The sequence below is a fragment of the Hemiscyllium ocellatum genome, chromosome 5, assembly GCF_020745735.1.
Source record: "Hemiscyllium ocellatum isolate sHemOce1 chromosome 5, sHemOce1.pat.X.cur, whole genome shotgun sequence".
Taxonomy (NCBI): Eukaryota; Metazoa; Chordata; class Chondrichthyes; order Orectolobiformes; family Hemiscylliidae; genus Hemiscyllium; species Hemiscyllium ocellatum.
The window spans coordinates 67,607,439-67,628,356 of NC_083405.1; the positions used below are offsets into that span (position 1 = coordinate 67,607,439).

The window sequence follows — 20,918 nt, forward strand, 5'->3', positions numbered from 1 at the left end:
GAGGCTTTTTGGGAGCTTTATAGTAGAGGATATAATGCTATATTTGAGTAGGATACAGCAGTATTGGAGAGGGTGTGGTTAACTTAAGATTATGAGTTTGCTCGTTGAACTGGTAGGTTTGTTCTCAGACTTTTTGCCACCATGCTAGGTAACATCATGAGTGAGCCTCTGTTGAAGCGCTGGTGTTCTGTCCTGCTTTCTATTTATGTTCTTGGTCTTTTCAGGTGAGTGACATCATTTCCGATTCTTTTTCTCAGAGGTTGGTAAATGGGATCCAGATCAATGTGTTCATTGATGGAGTTCTGATTTGAATGCTAGGCCTCTAGGAACACCAGCACTTTAACGGAGGCTCACTGATGATCTTAACCTAGCATGGTGTCAAAATGCCTGAGATAAAACCTACCAGCTCAGCAAGGAAACTTAAAACCTGAGCCTGAACGTGAGCTACAAATCTTCTCAAAAGAAATCGGTGTAGTTAAGTATTACAAGTGTTATGAAGTTGAAGGCATGTACTGTACCTTGAAGAGAGAGTGAAAGTTGAAAAGCTGGCAAGTACCTGTCATGTGACTGATTGCAGGCTCAAAGTTTACTGGACAATTTGAAGATGTAACATTTGGGCTCTAACTCAGATATTGAGTTGCTTTCACAACAATTCAAATTCAACCAATCAGTTTAAATTACGCCCCAAGATACTAAAACCCAGTCAAATTTGAATTTTACTGTCTTGACAACATCAAACCAATGAGACGATCCAATGTTTTGGTTCTAAAAAGCAGGCGTTTTGGACAGTTAACCAGAGACAAAGAGCTGAAAATGTGTTGCTGGAAAAGTGCAGCAGATCAGGCAGCATCCAAGGAGCAGGAGAGTCGATGTTTCGGGCATGAGCCCTTCTTCAGGAATCCCGAAGAAGGGCTCATGCCCGAAACATTGACTCTCCTGCTCCTTGGATGCTGCCTAACCTGCTGCACTTTTCCAGCAACACATTTTCAGCTCTGATCTCTAGCATCTGCAGTCCTCACTTTCTCCCAGAGACAAAGAGCACCTCCTACAATTGACCGACTGCACGCAGATCCTCTCTCTGAAAGGCACCTTTTTCATATGAAACATCTTTGCAGCAGAAGACCGAAGATGACCCAGGGGAATTTACAAACAGAGAAAGTTCGACACCCAAATATGACAACTGGTTTTGCAAACTGATTTGCTGTAAATTTAATAGGGGTTTTATCGGATTAGTATATTGTTATAGAGTGGGAGGTAAATACATATTTTTTAAGAGAAAGAAGGCTTATAGATGCAGATAGTTGTTGTTTAATGTTCTCTTTTGGAGTTAAAGTATAAAATTGTTTTTTTTAAAAATAGTGGAATTTGGGTAGTTTTCTGTCACTCATACTTGAACAAATTATGAGATGGGGTGAGCTTTTCTGTGTGTTTGGTTTAGTTAGCAGGAGGGTTTACCCCATGTCATAACACAAGAAACTGGCATATACGGATGTTCCTATCAGTCAAGTATCAGTTGAAAAATAAGGACCAAGGTGCAATGTGATGTGGATCTAAGGACACGGTTTGTTCTTGTGGGGAACAGCATAACTGGAAGCCATCAAGATATGTTTGTCACAAAAACATCCAGTTGGGAATACAGGGCAAACACCTTCATCCATGAGAAGGGAGAATGTGGAACTTGCAACCATACAGACTGGTAGACACATAAAGTGGAAGCTAACCAAGCATATGAAGGAGAATGGAATAGACGGCTACACTGGTGGAGTTAGCTTAGAAGGCATTGAATGAGGCCTGAATGGAGAATGAGAAATGGCAGGAAGAAGAGTAATTAGATTGGAAAACTTGACTCTTTCCTTCTCCACAGGTGCTGCCAGACTTGCTGGGTGTCTCCAGCACTATCTTTTTTTTAATTGCAGATCTTCAGCATCGACAATATTTTGCTTTTAATTACCACATGAACTTATTATGCCAAAAGGCCTGTATCTCTGTCATTCATCCTATGTAATCCTAAATTATGTGGGACTCAGATCAGCGACAGCAAGTGTAGAGAGGCCCCAGATCAGACTGATAGTGGACTTGTGTGAACTTGGGATTAGCAGTATTGAAGTTAAGAACGACAGCAAGAGCAGAGAGACTCAGAAGCGAACAGTGTGGGACTCAGGAACAGCAACAACAATGTTAAAAGAGCAGCAAGAATAGAGAGGTTCAAGAGACAGATGAGCAGTGAACCTTTGTGGCACTCATGAGTGGCAAAAGGTAAGTTAAAAAATCAGCAATAATGGAGGGGTCCAAGAGGCAAACAGACAGGTAAGAGACTTGGGAGTGGCAACTATGAGGTTTAAAGGAGCAGTGAATGTGGAAAGATCCCAAAAGCAAACAGACTGGGGGTGGACCTGCCTCAAAAAACTCAGCACTTAGGTAATTGGTGTGCATTTCTCTCCTGTGATCAGAAAAAGATTTAAGTTAAATGTTAAGTTATATGTGCAGCTTACAACCTTTAGATACCTCATTAATCTTTTAAATCTTCAAAACTAAAACTCTTTGCTTGATAGAGTAAAGCAGCTCTGGTTGTTTGTCTGACAAAAAGATCAATATTTTTCTACACTGAAATAGGAATAAGGGTAAAATAAAACCAGGGATCTATATTCTGTTTCATTAAGACGTAACTGGAAAACCAGGTCTGGGATTTGCACATCATATACCACATGGAAAATACAAGATGCTCTGTATGTGTGTATGTATAAATGACCACGTGTGCAGGAGATCTCTCTGGCTAAGGCAGCATCTATAGTGCATTTGTGAAGCCAAGAGGTTTATGGACAGCACGTTTCATATGGCAGTCAGCACACATGTTGAGGAAATGCACGTGGAAACAGAAGAGAGAGGCCAAAGTTAACATAGGCTCTTTAGAGAATGAGTCTGGGGAAATAACAATGGGGAACCAGGAGTTGGCAGAGGAGTTGAATAAATACTTTATGTTACTCATCACGGTGAAAATACAAATAGCATTCCAAAATTACAAAATAATCAATGGTCAAAAGGAGGAGAGGAAATAAATACAATTACTAATTGCTAAGGAAACTAATAGTACTAAAGGCTAGTCAGTCTATTGGACCTGATGGGATGCATCTTAGAATATTGAAAGAAACAGCTACAGAGATAGTGGATGCATTAAAATTAATCTTGTCTTTTCAAATTAGTTTAAATCCACCCTCACAGCTTGTCTTAAAAGAACATCAGTCCCAGTTCTGAAAATATTTAACTATACCTCCTTGAAAAGGTTTGGTCGGCACCAAACTGGCCATAACATCCCAGGAAATTGAACTCCACCCTCCTGGATCATGATTCTAATCACTCATTGACATTTTTTATCTGACTTTTCCTTTCCTCTCCAGTTCTGGAAGTAATTAGGAGATTTCTCTCTTTTATTTCCTTTTAAGTTCTAGAGACTCAGGCAACAAAATCTAAATCATTTTCTTTTTTAATTTATTGGTTGTTACAAGGACCATGAATTCTGGCTGGTGTTCATTCTCCTCATCATTTTGCATACCCTCTCAGAGATATCCTTTGCCCTAAGATAAGGGAGGTAAGATACTGGACCCGTATAGAAATACCATCGAGAACCTTATCAAATTCCCTAAGACAACTGCATTTCTACATCAGTGTTTTCCCCATTGTCCCATGCTGCTACATATGTGCTCTTGGCTGTATTTCTGCGAGTTGCCCTCATTAATATTCAGAGCTGAAAACCATTTTGGGAGTCTCACTCTCCTGCACTGCCCAGTTCTTCCTTCAGGGTGATCACTTATTTACTAGTCTCCTGAGTTCTCTATAGGTGCAGAGCAAACAAGATCTGAAATGTGCATGCCATAAATTCTCAAACTTGCAAACATCCTTCCAATGACTCTCGCCACTTTAGTTCAGAAACCCCTCAGGAACATCAAGTATTGTTGGCTAGGAAATCCCCTGTTCAACAAAATTGAAGTCAACAAGTTTCAAATGCCCCATGATTTTTCTTGGTTCCATGGAACTTGGATGCTCACAGTATCTCTGCTGTGCCTTATTTTGTCTGATTATGTTTTTCCCCTCAGCCAGAACTTAAAGGCTCATTATACAGAGGCTTGAACATGGTCAATCAACCACTTGAGCAATCAGGGTAAGGGGTCTCTATCACTATTGTCCAAGGAGTGGTCACAGTTAGTCTTGCAAGTCCAGTGCAAGCAGTCCAGGAAGTTGCAATAAGTCAGTCAGGAAGCTGCACAGATATCAGTCAGTGACCTGGCAGTCATCAGTATGGGCTGCTCATCCAAGTTGATCAGGGACTGGCAATGTACAGTCCTGGGAGTCAACTCACTGACCGTCAGGGGGCATTACCCAAGGCCACTGCTGTGATTGGAAAATTATAGGGATTGGCAGTTGCATGATAAGCTACAAATGGGGCAATAATTCTGAAGCGGTGGGGGGGGGGATGGGGTGGTGGCGGGGAATGGGGAATCTCTCAACATATAGAGGGTAGGATGGGGAGAAAAATCCAAGGCCCAGAGGGTAATGCTGAAATATCCAGATCTCAGGGGGTAATGCTATTGAATCATAATTCAAAGTGATGAATGAAAACATATGAAAGTCATTTTACATGGCTTTGACAGAAGAAAGGAACATGGAGGCACAGGGTAGCCTCTACATTACCAGGCTGACCGTGTGACTCACTGAGCCAAGGACAACATGCATTCCCTTCCATAATTATGCAAATCATAAACATGGATTGGAATTGGAAAGTGGCTACAGTTGCACATGGTGGGTTGAGTAAGTATTTATTTTCTATCTAATGCACAGGCTCTACTTACAAAAAAATTGGGGCCCTTTAGGGACATTTGCATTCATCAGGCATTTTCACAAAACAGGTTGAAATTAGCTGTAATCATTGTACCTGCATGTAAAACTCATGCAATATCTAACTGTGAGAGATACAAATCCTGGGTCACAATCAGTATTGACCAGGTCAAATGTCACTGAAAGATTGAAGATCATCATATCTGCGAAGAACAGAAGACCTTAAAAGTGGAACTTGCATGGCACAGTTCACAAAGATAATCTGAGATATGGCGCAAGGGCACAAAACTGATTTCCTCTTAAAGAGGGCAGTACTTACCAACTTAATCTTACACGCAATGCCACCTCTTGAAAGTTGCATCAGGAAAATATACCATAATCATGCAGCACTTACAATCATTTACTGTGTTTGCATGACACAGCTTGTTTGTGATACATTCATCGGGATGAGGTCCCTATGTTAAAGGTCCATGTAGAATCATTCCATGATTCTCTTTGTCAAACTTCTCCATATCCTCCATGTGAATGCAAGAGTTTGCAAACCCATTAGGCCAGGTGTCTTACAAGGATACTTACTGGGAGACAAGGACTATTAGGAATTGGAGTAAGGTTACTGGGAGACAAGGACTGTTAAGAACTGGAGTAAGTTATTCAGCTTCCTTAAGTCTGTTCCCCTATTCAATGAGATCAGGGCTGATCTGTGGCTAACTTTTTACACTTGCCTTTGGCCCACATCCTTTAATACCTTTCCATTGCAAAAATGTATTTATCACAAACCTAAACTAATAACTGATCCAGCATCAACTGCCATTTGTGGAAGAGAGTGTCAACATCTGTTTACCATCATTTGTGTGTCAAAATACACTCGCCTTTATTAGTCAGTGGACTGAGTATCACAGAATCCCTACAGTGGAGTCGGGAGGTCACGTTGCAGCTGTACAGGACATTGGTTAGGCTAATTTTGGAATACTGTGTTCAATGTTGTGGTTCTGTTCACTGAGCTGGGAGTTTTTCTTGCAAACGTTTCGTCCCCTTTCTAGGTGACATCTTCAGTGCTTGGGAGCCTCCTGTGAAGCGCTTCTGTGCTGATTCCTCCGGCATTTCTACTGGTTTGAATCTGCCGCTTCCGGTTGTCAGTAGCTGTCCGCTGCAGTGGCCGGTATATAGGGCCTAGGTCGATGTGTCTGTTGATCGACCCTCATCCACGAATTCGATCAACAGACACATCGACCTAGACCCTATATATTGGCCACTGCAGCGGACAGCTACTGACAACCGGAAGCGGCAGATTCAAACCAGTAGAAATGCCGGAGGAATCAGCACAGAAGCGCTTCACAGGAGGCTCCCAAGCACTGAAGATGTCACCTAGAAAGGGGATGAAACGTTTGCAAGAAAAGCTCCCAGCTCGGCAAACAGAACCACAACAACGAGCACCCGAGCTACAAATCTTCTCATAAACTTTGAACTGTGTTCAATTTTGGTCTCCTTGTTATAGGAAGGATGTTGTTGACTTGAAAGGGTTCAAAAAAGATTTACAATGATGTTGCCGGGGTTGGAGCACTTGAGTTATAGGGAGAGGCTGAATAGGCTGGAGCTATTTTCTCTGGAGCAGCGGAGGTTGAAGGGTGACCTTATAGGCGTTTTGTCCATTCACCTAGTGTATCAATATCTCTTTGTATTTTATGCTATTATCTACACTGTCTACAATGCCACCTAACTTCATGTCATCAGCAAATTTGGATATGCGACATGCTATGCCATTATCTAAGTCATTAATAAATAATGTAAAAAGTTAAAGGCTTAACACAGATCCTTGTAGAACACCACTGGCCACGCCTTCTCAACCTGACCATTATCCCCATTTTCTCTCATTTGCCACTCAATCACTTTCCTAGCCATATCCATAATTTGCCATCAATTCCATGGGCTTCTACCTTGGTTTGCAGTCTCTTATGTGGGATTTTACCAAATGCTTAAAAACAACATCCACACACATTCCCCTGTCCATTAAAATGGGATGATGATAAGGATGGAAAACCTGCACAGCTTGGTTCTTAATAGCAATACATATATGAATGTGAACTTACATTTGCAATGAAGTGTCAGCCAATGCCATGAGAGTGCAAATCTTTGGTTCACTTCTACTATCTGTGCAGAAAACATGTTTGATAGTGCTGGGTGGGTGCACGGGTGGGCTTGAAAAATAGCAGCAGTGCCTGGAAGAGGGAAGGTACGAGAAGCAGAACATCATAGAGATGTGGTGCGTAGCTAATGAAATTAGCTGTGGAGAACAGTGTGAGAAAACTCTAGGGTTCACAGATAGAAACCTGCCATGAAACTCACCAAAATTGATACTTAGCCGAATTCTGGTAAAATTCAGTCCATCATATCTTTGATTTGATTTATTATTGTCACATGTCCCAATATACAGTGAAAAATATTGTTGTGCATGCTATCTAGTCAAATCATGCATAAACCTACATAAATACATCAGGCTAACAGTACAAAATGATGAATATAGTGTTACAGCTAAAGTGCAGAGAAAGATCAACTCTAATATATGAGAGGTCCGTTCATAAGTCTGGTAGCAGAAGGGAAGAAGTTGATCTTCTGCTGGTGTTTTCAAAAGTTTGTATCCTTTGCCTGATGGAAGAGGGTGGAAAATAATATCCTGGCATAACCGGGATGGAGGGGTATTTGATTATGTTGGCTACTTTCCTGAGGCAGCGGGAAGTGTAGATGGAGTCAGTGAGAGGAAGGCTGCTTTGCATGATGGACTGAGCTGCATTCACAACTCTCTGTAATTTCTTGTGCTCTTGGGGAGGACAGTTATGATGCATCTAGATAGAACGCTTTTCTTATTAAGGGTCCAATGCATATCAGAGTTTTACTTCATGTAATTCAAAAATCTTTAAGTTACTGCCCTACATCTGGTTAATTTTGATGCCACCCCCTATGTTTAATCCATTACTTGGATGATTTATACATTTGCGACTGCCTTTTGATTAAAAATAATGCATAATATTATTAACTAATAGTTTGATTTAAAATATGTAACAAAACTTCCAGACCTGCACCAAATTCCCACTCACCATGTTCTCATTGCTATTTAATCAAACAGTTCTACCAAAGTCTGTGCAAAGACCTACATATCCTTTATAAATATCATTTTACAAGCATATAATCTGGGCTTTGATGATATTAAAAGCTAAGATCCTAAGGCAACAGACTGAGGTCCAAGATGTTCTAACAATACAATACTGCAGCACAAGAATTGTGCTACTACAAGCTACGGTTGCTAGATTTCCTTCAGTTACAGAAAATGGACAAACATTATACAATTTCCACAAATTTGAATATGGTCAAGTATTTTCAACAGAATCTGACCTCATATCTGTGGAATTTTCATAAATACTTTGTAACATTGAAATACGTAAAGAGAGAGAGTCAGAGACCTACATGAAAAGATGAGAACAACTGATGTGTGCCAAAAGTGAATTAAATTTTGATTCTTCACATGCAAACAACACTGACAGGTGGGACTAGATTGGGTTGGGATATCTTGGGATATCTGGTCAGCGTGGACATGCTAGACAGAAAGGTCTGTTTCCAAGCTGTACATCTCTATGACTCTATGTCTCCATTCAGGGTGGAAGTCACACATTGTTTTGTCTTGCCTTCTTAACATCATGGTGATAGCAACTCAAGAGTCTGTAAAATTTAATTCTGAGAACACAAACATTTAAAGTGCCACATAAAAACAAAGCATAAAACATAACTTCCATATTGAATAACTAGGGATAATTTATTTGGAAATACGTCAGACTAAAGAACATCAGAGAACAATAAAATGCTTCAAAAGATGAATAGTCAAACTCTTTAACAATGATATTTAGCAGTTTCATGTGGTTATTTTGAACAAGTCAGTTGTGCTTTCCTCTCTATTCTTTCATGTACGATGATATTTTACTAATTTATTACATTTTTATGTTGCAAACTTGGTAGGGAGCACATTGAAGTATGAACTGTGCTGAAACTTACATATCCGTGAACTGAGTTGAAAGTATCATAGAATGGTTAAATAAAAACATTTAAAGATTCAAAGAAAAATAAACTTGAAGTAGTAAATTTGGAATCTGAGAAGGTTCTTTTTGGGAACATTTTTATATATGCAAGGCTATATAAATATAGATCATTTACAATGGACTAAGGGGGAAACAGTGGCAGTACATATGCACCTTGGTTCATTGAAACAGTAAATTCCCAGTATACAGCAACCACTGAACTTATTGTGTAGACTCCAGCCTACGAAATGCAACCTTCTTTCATCCTATTTTCCAGCTCTAGTCTCATACCCCATGGCAAGTGCTTATTACATCATGTTCAAACTCTCAATGTGAGATGGTGTCTGCCAGGCACCATGGTTTGAGTGTCCTGGATGTCTCAGTGAGTTAAGGCTGGAGCCAGAGTTCTTCAGGCAGCGAGGATAAACGTTACTTTGAAAGGATGGCAGCAGGGGTTTGGGATCACTTGATCTCAAGTTCTGATTTCTCTCCTACTTCTGTCACTTCTTTACAGCAGAGTTTATGTAGTCAGTATCTGACACATTCCAGTTTATGGGGGCACCTTATCCAATACGTCATGACTCTTGGCAAGTTTCTCTACAGTAATGTTAAACTATCACTTTTCAATCAGACCTTTAATAGATCCATATAATATTTTCTCTGCTCTCATTGAGACTCAGAACAATTATTAAGTTGTGAAAAGAAGATCCGTTTCAGAAACCAATTTAATTCACATGCAGATGCAGTATCCAGATCATTGGAGATGATTTCACATGATCATCTTTGCAAATCTGAACAGATTGACTTCAGTCAGGATGTTACATTAGATCATTTGTCTTCCCACTTGCCTTTGATCAGCTGCTGAGATCCCAAAGTATAAATCTGTACGTGCAGGTTTGAGGCCAAACCTCACTGTCATATAGAAGGATACTGACAATAACTGCATCGTAAATGAAAATCTTATCCTCTTGTAGAGAAGGTGTTATCATTCGATTTTTGAAAGTGTTCACTTGTACAGTTGATTCTGTGTTGGATCTCTATTTTAATGGTAACCTTTAGAGAAAGGTAGCTGCTGTGACATGGAAAATGTCCAAGAACTTCTAAAAATTCTTGATCGGCAATAAAAGCCGAAGTTATAGAATTTTGTAGGGAGGGCCAGAGGAGAGTTTTGATCTTGTTGATGTTGTAGGAGAAACCAAAGCTTTACTATGTGGAGTTGAAAATTCAAGAATGATCTGAATGTTGCTTGTGGTTTGGTATGGGTGCTTAGTAGTCACTAATTGTCAGTCTTGGATGTGCTTGAGAAACACTTTAGTCTTGGATCTCAATCTGTTGAGTTTTGAAAAGTTTCTGTTGAGTCAATATTATCATGCAACAGTAGCAGGGTGAGTATCTCTGGAAGACTTTCCAAAGTACTTAATGGTTGATGAAGTCCAAGGCATTTGGCAACTGTAAAGTCATGCTGACCTCCTTGCACTGACACGAAACATTTTTCTAGGATTTGTTAAACTCATGGATGACTGGTGGTATGCCTTCACAGATGGGTAGGAAACAGTCCAGAAGGATTCATGTGAGAAGTGAACAGAAGAGAACTGTCTCTATAATTACCGCAAACTGGCTTGTACAGCTGAGAGAGATCTATCTCATTAAAGCTTTCATCTTGCAGTCGTCATGACAAATGCAAGAGTGACACATTTCAAACAGGATTGGTTAATAAGCTGACTCTGATTAGCCAAGGAGAAAGTGAGGTCTGCAGATGCTGGAGATCAGGGCTGAAAATGTGTTGCTGGAAAAATGCTTTTCCAGCAACACATTTTCAGCTCTGATTAGCCAAGGCACTGTTGTACAGAAAACAATGGGAATAATAGGCTCCTCATGCTTCTGGATAATTTAATAAAGGTATAAGGCGTAAACATTTTTTTTGTTTGCATAGGACTAAATTGTAATTTTCTTCTAGCAAACATATGGAAAATTTCAGACTTTTTGGCCAAAAATAGGGGGGTTTACTTTTATATGAGATCAATTATTACTCGAGTATATCCAGTGACATATTCCAATTGAGAATTTTGCACAGTTTTAAATCATTCTCATCAAAAGAGTTTAGTGCTGAAAGATCAAAACCCTAGAACCTGTGTGTATACTATTAAATCACAGACTTAAACTTGTCACTAAGCACTCTGACACTAGTATTATTGGATTTTGAGAGAGAAACTCAGGAAGAATGGTGTACATAGAGAATGTGTTAAATGAGCATCTTGTGAATGAGAATCAATATTACTCCTCAAATCCTCATCAATCTTTCCTTCACATTTTTTAAATACCTGTTCCCTGGTTATTGGCCATTTCCTAAGTGAAACAGGGACCCCCTATCTACTCCAGCTAGGCACCATCATAATTTCATATACCTTAATGAAGTTGGCATTGTTTTCCTTCGAGAAAAATGGAGATTTGATGGAAAGTTTCAAAATCATGACAGGTCTGGACAGATTACAAAGGAAACTCGATTATCCGAATCGCAATTATCCAAAAATCTGATTATCCAAAGGAGATCTCAAGGTCCCGATGGAAACATTACACCAAAGACGTGTTTCCAACAGTGATCACTCTTTTGTTTACAGTGATTAAACAGGCACCGTCTCCAACTGACTGTCTGCCCGCCCTTTCTCTCTCTTCCCACACTTTCCCTGGAGTTCTACAGAGGGGTGTGCCTTAACACCTCCCCCCACCACCCCCCCACTTAATCTCTCCAACATTGTCCTGTATAGGGCAAAGGTGGAACCTGTCAAACAGTTGTAGTAAAAAGTTGTATGTGTGGCTGTGGTTACGTGTGTGTGTGCTATTTGGAGACCATTTGGAGCCACAAAGGCAGCTGCAGTAGTATGGTTGTTGGGAGTCCAGTCCAGTTGCCCCAGTAAGGGGGCGGGTGTCTATGGGGTTGGATGGGGTGTTGCTCGGGGTCGGGAGCAGATGGGATGTTGGGGGTAGGGGCAGTATTGGACGGGGTTGGGAGTGGGTAGCATGGGGTTGGGGGCGGGCGGTGTTGGACAGGGTTGGGGGCAGGGGGCAGTGTTGGACGGGGTTCAGAGCAGGGGAGCGGTGTTGGGCAGGGTTGTTGGAGGAGGGGGGCAGTGTTGCATGGAGTTGGGGACAAGGGGATGTTGGGGGCGGAAACAGTGTTGGACATGGTTGTGGTTGTGGGGGGGTGTTGGGGGCGGTGTTGCACAGGAGCGAGGTCCGGGGGCGATGTTGGGGGTGGGGGGGGGGCAGTGTTGCATGTGAGTGGGGGGGGGCAGGGGGCTGTGTTGCCCAGGATTGCGAACGAGCGATGTTGGAGGCAGGGTTGTGGGCGGGGGCCCGTGTTGGGGACAGGGACGATGTTGAACGGAGTTGGGGGCAGGGCTTGCATGTTGTGTGCTGCTGCAGTCTCCTAAATGGGGAGCAGACTTTAAAAGCTCCAAGTCCCAGAGGAAAAGCATTTGATCAATTAACCGAATGATCAATTATCCAAACGAAATAGTGCCCACTCATCAAGTTCAGATAATTGAGGTTCCCCTGTAGATAGGGAGAAACTGTTCCGACTCATAAAGAAACAGAGAGCACAGGTGTGATGTGTTTTGCAAAAGAATTAAATCCAGTTGAGCAAAATATGTTTCACACAACGTGTGGTCCAGGTTTGGAAAATGCTGCGTGGAAGTGTGGTGGAGGTAGGGTCAAGTGAGGCACTCATTTTGGCATTGCATGTTTCCAGTCAAATAATCAAAGTAGGGTTATAGAGAGAAGTATGGTGATAACACTAAGTCAAAATGTCCAAGCGAATGCAGGCATGATAGATCAAATGGCCTCCTCCTGTACCATAATAAATCCGTGATTCTATATTAAGATGTAACCCATTCAGCATGTACAGGTTCTGCCTGTCGCAGAACCAGTCCCAATGTTCAGCAATCTAAATTTCCCTTGTCCTGCATCAGTTTTCCAGCCACTCAAATATCTGCTTTATGTTTCTGTTTCTGTACTCATAGTGAGTGGCAATGCATTATCCAGCAGTTCCTACCTTTTGAGGTTCTGCCCTATTTACTCTCCCTTTTACAGTCCTCTGCAATTGTTCCATAACATTCTTTATCCCAATATCAGGAAAGCAATACACCAACCTGGAATCATCCCTGTGGCTTCAAAAATACCTTTCTATTCACTGAAAGTAATTTTTTTAAAATCTCATCACTGAAATATTGTTTTGCCTATGTCCAAGATTAAAGAGAAAACAAAGAAAATAGGGTGAATTCAGTTGCAGTTCCTTATTGCATGCATCATTTCACAGTGTTGAAGAAAAAAGGGCATGAAGCTAGATCATAGCAGCTGTATAAAAAGGAGAGTATACATTGGAACAAAGGAAGTTAAGCCAGAAGAAGAAGTAGACAGTATGGCATTGAAGCCTGTAACATCACTCAGTGTGTGTAATAATATCTCTGAATAGGTCAATTAGAAAAACAGGTTAAATTTTAAAAATGTATAATTATGGCTGACCTTATGCCTCAAATTCACTGTCCATATCCCTTGACTCCAAGAGATTAAACATCTGTCTAACTCAGTTTTGAACATACACAGAGATGAAGTATCTACAACACTGCAATGGTAAATGCATGAGACTCACAACAGTATTTGTGAAAAACTTGTAACTCCCCTCAGTTCTAAGTGATTGTCCTCTAAGCCTGAGCGTGCCCTCATATTTTAGATTCCTCAACCAGTAGAAAGGATAAAACCTTGAAGCTCAACAACATCCGGGACAAACCAGCCGACTTTATTGGCATCCTTTCCATCACTTTCAAAATTCAGTCCTCTCACACTGACACAATATGGCTGCAACGTTTACCACCTACAAGTTGTGCTGTCATTATTCACCAAGGCTGCTTCAACTGCACCTTTTAAACTCGTGAACTCCACAACCCAAAAAGCTTTTTCATCACGAGTGGCAATAATGTGGTTTCTTGGCAACAAAGAGATCAGCCAGCTGGCAATCTGACAACAGCCTGAATTGCATTTCGACATATATATGACTTCGGAGCAAGTATCTTGTTTATATTCCTGCAGTAAAAATTATTGTATGAACTTACAGCACATGATGCAGGAAACAGACAAGAGTAAAAGAATGGATGTAACCACCTTGTAAGAAAATGCAGCTTTAAAGCTCTAGATATCACACATCTTGGTCTTTTCCCTGGGGTTGGGGGGGGGCGGTGGAGTCCAGAACTGGGTGGCATAAGTTTAAGGTGAGAGGGGAAAGATTTAAAAGGGACCTAAGGTGCAGCTTGTTCACACAGAGGGTGGTGCATTATGGAATGAGCTGCCATAGGAAGTGGTGGAGGCTGGCACAATTTCAACATTTAAAAAGCACCTAGATAGGTACATGAATAGAAAGAGTTTAGGGTGATATGGGTCAATTGTTGACAAAAGGGACTAGATTAATTTAGGATATCTTATCGGCATGGACGAGTTGAACCGAAGAGCCTGTTTCTGTGCTGTTCATCTCTATACACCGATGATCTCTGACTGCAAAGACAACCTGTTATCACTGAACTAATCTGAAGGCCTAATCAGAATCATCCATAGGTTAAATAGTAAATTATAAATCACAAATGTTAGCTTGGTTGCAATGTAGCACTTCTGAATGCATGACTGGATGCTGCTCAGATTTTAGTACAAGCAAACAGTGAAATGACTTTTCATTTGGGTCATCATGACCCAAACTAAATATAATACAGGCAAGGCTTTGCTCTTCAGGTGAAACATTCAACTCTCTCCTGCAATTATTTTGTTTGAGAAGAAGGCCAGTCACCATAATTAGGATCATGATTAAAATTCTTGTTTAATACTGTTTAGCCATGTGTAGGAGATCTTGTGGTGCTGTGTTAGTGTGCCTAACTCCAGCTCAGAAGCTCTAAGTTCAAGTCCTACCTCAGGACTTGCTGGCCACAGCTGTGTAAAAACATAGCCAAGCAGGCTAATTACCAATCTGTAAATCTTTCCATTTAAGGTCAGTGTTAAGAGCAAGAGAGATTCCTGAACAGCCAAAGTATGGTTCCCAGCCCTGAATAAGTGGTAGATTTTAGTGGGAGGAAGGTCATCAGGCTACAAGACTAGCTGGCGAATCTAAAAAATTATGTGGACAACAAAATAATCATCCAGCATTGTGGTAACCCCATATAATGTAGGAAAGGCTGAAAGGGGTTTAAAAAAAACTATTTCATTCAACTTTTAATTTTTGTATACATTATTTTAAATGCCAGTTATTTGATTTCTTCATGTTTAGTCTAAAGAAAGAGTTCACTTCAATTATTACTCTACCTGTATTTTTCAGCTGAATATTCATCCGCTGCAGATTTCTGTTATTACTGTTTTTATTTTGTCCTTTAACTACTGCAAATAGTTTGTTCAAATTAGGTTAACAAGGCACATCGCACACAACGAGCGTGGAATCTTAAAAAACATGTAAAGTTATTTGTCAGAATTCCAATATGTTGCAGCACAAATCGTACTGCACAAAGAATAACTTATAACCCTCTCAAATTTTCCAATTAGTTCAAACCTCCAAACTGCTATAAACAATTTCCAACGTGTCTTTACCAATAATACATGTTGAACAGCCTTTGCGAAACAGAGAATTTATGCAATTTGAAGAATTGAAGCTCAAATGATTTAATGACCTACATTTATCCTTTAGCTAGCCAAACACTATACTCAGCAAAATGAAGATTTATTTCCACATGAATGCAAAAGCCGTATTTTAATTATAACTTTATTTACAAAGTTTGCAGCCCCAATGACTGAAGTAATTCTTGTCCATTACTTACCTCCCACTCACTTCAACCGTTTTTTCTGCACCATTTGGTAAGAAAACCAACAAGTCCACTGTTCCAGGCAAAACATTTTCTTTCATCTCTCCAGGATTCTGATCTTTGTGTTTAACTTTACAATTTTGAGTAGCAGTGAGGATTTTGCGTGGAGCTGGCTGAGGCGGTGGTAGTGGAGCATGACCTTTCATCCTGCTGAAAAAGCAATTGATTTATAAATTAAAATAATCACAGGTACAATTAAATTCCAAAAGAGTAATATGTGCGTGCACTTTTGTTTGACAAGCAATGAACCAAGTCTGTACACAACAAACAGTTTTTTATCCACCTGATTGCTTGCAACAGTCAATGGCAGCATGCCATGCATATCAGCTTGTGATAGTTAGGCTGCTTTTCTTTGCCCAATCCTGTTGCAAATGGAACTTCAAAACATTTTACAATATTTGATATTAATTACCAATTATATGGATACTTTGCCTGAAACTAATACAAAACCCCAGTCTATGCAAGGAAGGTCCAAACTTCAAGCCCCTTTGGGATTCTGAACTGTGATTGTTTGCAGCCTGCACTTTGCTCTGGCTCAAGAATCTTAGGAAAAGTTGAAGATGCCACTCAAGCAGCTCAAAGCTAGGCATCCATGATATGCTGTAAGCCATTGATTGACCACTACAGAATTAGAGTACAACCTCAGTTATCCAAACATCAATTATCTGAATTTCAGATTATCCGAATAAGACCTCAAGGTCCCATAAAAATGTTATTAAATTTAAATAAAAGCACAGCAAGAGCAGGCAGCCTGGGCTGGCAGTGGGACCAGGAATAGGGTCACCACGGGACCCTATTTCTGCTATTGCCACCACCACGGGAACCCTGTTCCTGCTATTGCTGCCACCACAGGACCCTGTTCTAGTTATTGCCATCGCTAAGGTACCCTGTTCCTGCTATTCCCATCGCCAAGGGACTCTGTGCCTGCTATTGCCACCACCACAGGAACCCTGTTCCTGCTATTGCCATTGCCAAGGGACCCTGTTCCTGCTATTGCTACCACCACAGGACCCTGTTCTAGCTATTGCCATCGCTAAGGTACCCTGTTCCTGCTATTGCCATCGCCAAGGGACCCTGTGCCTGCTATTGCCACCGCCACGGGAACCCTGTTCCTGCTATTGCCGCCACCACTGGACCCTGTTCCTGCTATTGCCACAACCATGGGAACTCGTTCGTGTTATTGCCACAACCATGGGAACTCTCTTTCTGTTATTGCCACAACCAAGGGAACTCTATTCCTGTTATTGCCATAACCACAGGAACTCTGTTCCTGTTTTTGCCACAACTACGGGAACTCCGTTCCTGTTATTGCCACCAACACGGATACTATGTTCCTGTTATTGCCACAACCACAGGAACTCTGTTCCTGTTTTTGCCACAACCACGGGAACTCCGTTCCTGTTATTGCCACCAACACGGATACTATGTTCCTGTTATTGCCACAACCACAGGAACTCTGTTCCTGTTTTTGCCACAACCACGGGAACTCCGTTCCTGTTATTGCCACCACCACAGGAACTCTGTTCCTGTTATCGCCACAATCACGGGAACTCTGTTCCTGTTATTGCCACCACCACGGGACCCTGTTCCTACTACTGCCACCACGGGACCCTGTTCCTGCTATAGCCGCCGCCACGGGACCCTGTTCCTGCTATTGCCGCCACCACAGGACCTTGTTCCGATATTGCCGCCACCACGGGACCCTGTTCCTGCTATTGCCACCATGGGACTCTGTTCCTACTATTGCTGCCACCACTGCAACCCAGTTCCTGCTATTGCCTCCACCACGGGACCCTGTTCCTGCTATTGCCTCCACCACAGGACCCTGTTCCTGCTATTGTCGCCACCACGAGTATCCTGAGCAATTATCCAAACAATCAGTTACCCAAACAAAATACTCCCCACCCATCTCATTCAGATAATCGAGGTTCTTCTGTATATTCAACCATGTCAAGACCTGGCATACACCTCACTCTACCATCACCATCAAGCTAGGGGATCAATCCTGGCTGAATGAAGATTGCAGGAATGGATGTCAGGAGCTGCACTGTGTATACTTAAAAATGAAACACTAGCCTGGTCAATCTATAACACAGGATACTTGTATGCCATTCAGTAGAGGCAGCATGTAATTGTCACAGTTAAATAACTCTATAACCAAAAGATCAGATCTAAGCTCTGTCGACTTGTTACAGCCAGTTGTAAATGATGGAAAATTCAACAATTAACAGGAGTGGCCTTGACAATCTATATACTCTATTCTTTATGATGAGGGAACCCTGGCACATCAGTGCAAAAGACAAGGTTGAAGTATCTGCAACTATTTTTAGCCAAAAGTGTCAAGTGGATGATTCATCCAAATGTCTTCCTGAGACTCCTGACTCCCCAATAGTCTTCAACAAATTCAATTCATTTCAAATAACATCAAGAAATGGCTGGTGTTTCTGGATACAGTAAAGGTTATGAGTCTTGACAACATCTTGGCTTCAGTATGAAGCCTTGTACTTCAAAACCTTGTACTTCTAGCTAAGCTGTTGCAGTACAGCTACAAAATTGGCATGTAGCGAGCAAAAAGTGGAACATTTTCCACATAGATTCTGTCCACAAAAACAGGAAAAATTCAAACCAGCCAATTACTTCCCCTGTCTAATCACAATCACCAACAACAGTCGTATCAGTAGAAATTTGGTTTTGAGGTAGGAACAGCTGAAAGAAAGTGTTATTTGACTCATCAGGCCAAACAATGAGAAATACGGCCTATATACCCAGCATCTCACCAACACTGAAATTTATTGACAATATTGCTCAATTGCATGGTAGGCAGGATGTGTTTCTGGGCCACTGGCGGCATCATATTAATGGAAAATACCACTTGAATAGACATTACGTAGTAGAAGCGTGAAACAGCTTGCTAAAGCAGTTGTTCAACTTTTTTTGTGATGCATTGCCTTTACAGGATAATTTGAGTCAGACTGGAAAATTTTCAGATTTGAAAATTTGTGAGTTTGCATGACACACAACGAACAATGATCTGATAATGATAGCCACTGCCCTGCAGGTTAGCTTTGATGCCTTTTATTTCCACACCAAGTTTGCAAATGGCAATGTGGCTGATAAGGACAATCCTACAGAGCATAAAACTGTATGAATCCTAACGTGTATATCGACAGGTGAAAGTAAGTTTGCAATAGATGGATATGTAAAGCCCATCTGCAATTTTTTTCAACTAAGACTTCAAGAAAAGACAACACCTGTTCTGAATGAACCCTCAATAGGGGATCTGTGTTAGTTGACGATATCAAGTTAGCCAAGCTCTTCAATCAAACAGAATGAAAAATTCCTCCGAAGACAATTAAGGATAAAACAGGAAATATAAATTAGATCAAAAACAAAAAAGTGCGAGTGAAACTCAATAGGTTTGGCAGGATCTGTAGAAACATAAACAGAGTTAACATTTCAAGTCCAGTGACCCTTCATCAGAACACTGAGACATATCAGGGTCACTGGTACAGAAGAACCATGAAAACACTGATTTACAAAATTTAACTGCTGTTTCAACATGTAGAAAATGGAATTATAACTTCTTCTGTACTTCTGTACGGTTCACATAATATCAATATTTGATGAAGGCTGTAAATATTTAATTTTACCATGTTGTTTTTAGTAGAACTATGCCAAAAAAAACAGATTTTTGCATTATCATAATAGTTGAACATCAAGTCCCAGTTAAAGCAGCTGTACTAGATTGCAAAGTTAATGTTAAAAATTCAATCGAAGAAACAGAATGTATCCCTTAGAATGAAGTTTACTAATATATGGAGGACTTGAGACATCCTTCTGGTGCATGTATTTGTTTGAACGGAATATTTCATTTTGCATCTATTATTTAAATAAAACAATGCCCAAAGAAAATGCAGCATTTTAAACATCAAGTGACTTGAGCATATTTAAGTAGTTCTGAATAATTTAAAATAGATGGCTTCATTTGCTGACACCCAGGAGCCTGTGCACTTGCAGCAATATCTCTTAAATATATTTAATCAAAGAGAAATATATCTAAAATGGAATAGTATATTGCTTAAGACAAATACTGTTAAACAAAGTAGATTTTTATTTTTTTTTAAATTGGCTTTAATTGTGCACTCAGTCTAATTGGAGATGAACATGTGCAGTTGGCAGTCTGCACCAGAGCACTGTTGTCAGCGTCCATCAAAAATAGACATCTCCTTCCTCACAAATAGCACTACAATTATTCTTCAACTGAGTGCAGCCAACAATCCATTTCAAGGATGTTTTTTTCACCTGTCACTAGGTGGTGGGCAAGAGTAGTTCTGAACTGTACATTGATGTTCCATATCCACTTGTGAGTTAATTGACCTACTATTTCTTAATTTGGTTATCTTATGTATTGTTTGTGTCTCTCCCATTTCTTACTTAAGTCACTATGCATCATTGTTTGTGTATGTTTTGGCACTGTAGCTGCTGATCCTGTCCACCACTCTAAAATAATTCCAAATTTTGCACCTTCACCTCTTTGGTTCTAGTGTAAAGGGCATCACAGAATGCCTGAAGGACATTGTTCTGAGGCAGGACAAAAGCCAGAGCATATGGTTCACATTGGTATCAATTACATAGGTAGGAAGGGGAATGTGATCGTACAATCAGAATTTCAGAAGCTAGGTAGAAAATAAGCAAAAATCTCAAAAAGTAATCTCTGCATTACTCCCAGTATAATATGTAAGTGAGTACAGAAAAAGAATATTTCAGGCTGACGAATATGAGGAAAGATGATGCAGGAGAAACACTTTTACTTTCGTCGGACATGGAATTGACTCAGGGAGGAAGATGGCACCAGTATAAGCCAGACAGGTTACACCTGAACAGAGCAGGGACTGAATTTCTTGCAGGGAATTTTACTAATGCTGTTGGGAAGGGTTAAAATCAACTCAGTAAAGTGTAGGAAGCAGGAGATGGTACTATCAGAAAGTAAGAAGTGAACAAAAAATTCTGGGAGAAGCAATCTAGGATAGAGAATAGTAATTTCGTAGATGTAGTCAGAGAAAGGAAGAAAATAATGAAGTTTAAATAAGGGTTATGCCAAATGCACATGCATGGAGTATAGTTAATAAAATTG

The 20,918-nt window shown here is 40.6% G+C and overlaps 1 protein-coding gene across 7 annotated transcripts in view; it reads right to left on the minus strand.

The window, feature by feature from the left end:
• cobl (cordon-bleu WH2 repeat protein) overlaps window positions 1-20,918 on the minus strand; it is a 352,002-nt gene that overhangs the window by 207,907 nt on the left and 123,177 nt on the right. For all 7 annotated transcript variants that reach the window (XR_009644700.1, XM_060824844.1, XM_060824845.1 and 4 more), the window contains one exon: window positions 15,740-15,934. Coding sequence is in view for 6 of the 7 variants with exons in the window: in XM_060824844.1 (XP_060680827.1) it covers window positions 15,740-15,934 (195 nt within the window). In the remaining variant the exon portion in view is untranslated. The remainder of the gene's footprint in view (window positions 1-15,739; window positions 15,935-20,918) is intronic.